The following is a 935-nucleotide window of genomic DNA, read 5'->3' on the forward strand; positions in this document are numbered from 1 at the left end:
AGCCCCAGTGTCCTGCTCACGGGTGCCACAGGGAGCCAGGGGAGGACGGGTGTCTCCTGTCACTTACTCTGCGCCAGGAGTTTGGCCACACTGCCTTGGTTGCTCTCCTGGCTTTCCTGGGTCTTGCTGGCCAACTGCTTGTTCGCCGATTCCAGCCGCTCTGGTCCGAAACAATGAAACCCAATTAGGATTGAAATACAATCATTCAGCTGGAGGAGGTGGGAGAAGATTGGTTTCCCAATGGAAACATCCCGGGGACACAGAGCATCCCCAAGGATGGGGACACAGAGGGTCCCTCACCTTTCAGGTCCCGGTTGAAGTCTTGGAGCCGTCGCATCTCGCAGTCTCTCTTGTTCCTCATGGCTGTCTCCAAGGCTTCCCGCTTGGAAGACGCCTTGACGAGGTTTTCGTAATCCTCCGAGATGCGCTGGATCTCGCTCTCCAGCTGGGGCACAGGAAGGGACAGGCCAGGGTTAGATATTCATGGAATGAGGAAAGTTAAGGGAGATGCCAACCAAAGCTCACCTGGGGCGCTCAGCCCAACGCAAGCTGCCAGAGGAGCTCAGTGCACTCAAGGGACCCCCCCCCAATTGACCCCCAGCACACGTTTTGGGAGGAAAGTGATTTTCTTCTGCCTTTTCCCTTGCAGAAGAGTCTCTCTCCAGATTTTGGCTCTGCAGTAGCACAGCCACAAACAGCCGCCCCTTGTACGTGGCCACACAAAGGACTTTCTGTGGCCGCCAGGATGGGGGGGATAGGCGGAGGGAGGGGTCATGGAGAATGGGCTCCTTCTCCCCAACCCCGGCTGCCGTGCCGCAGCTGCTCCGAGGGGGACGAGCTGCCAGAGGGAGGAGGACGAGGGATTAAACCACTAAAGGGGGTGAATTTTCACAGCAGCTGGTGGAGCATCCCCCCTAGGCGGGGGTTGGGACACG

The 935-nt window shown here is 58.2% G+C and overlaps 1 protein-coding gene across 1 annotated transcript in view; it reads right to left on the reverse strand.

Annotated features, from left to right (window-relative positions):
* Window positions 1-445, reverse strand: part of LOC103809539 (angiomotin-like protein 2) — a gene marked incomplete at its 5' end in the record, with an annotated part of 2,668 nt that extends 2,223 nt beyond the window's left edge. Inside the window, 2 exons of the mRNA XM_009082377.1 lie at window positions 68-160; window positions 301-445. Of these exons, the coding sequence (XP_009080625.1) occupies window positions 68-160; window positions 301-445 (238 nt within the window). The remainder of the gene's footprint in view (window positions 1-67; window positions 161-300) is intronic.
* Between the last annotated feature and the right edge of the window lie 490 nt (window positions 446-935).

This window comes from Acanthisitta chloris, unplaced genomic scaffold (assembly GCF_000695815.1).
Source record: "Acanthisitta chloris isolate BGI_N310 unplaced genomic scaffold, ASM69581v1 scaffold4639, whole genome shotgun sequence".
NCBI lineage: Eukaryota > Metazoa > Chordata > Aves > Passeriformes > Acanthisittidae > Acanthisitta > Acanthisitta chloris.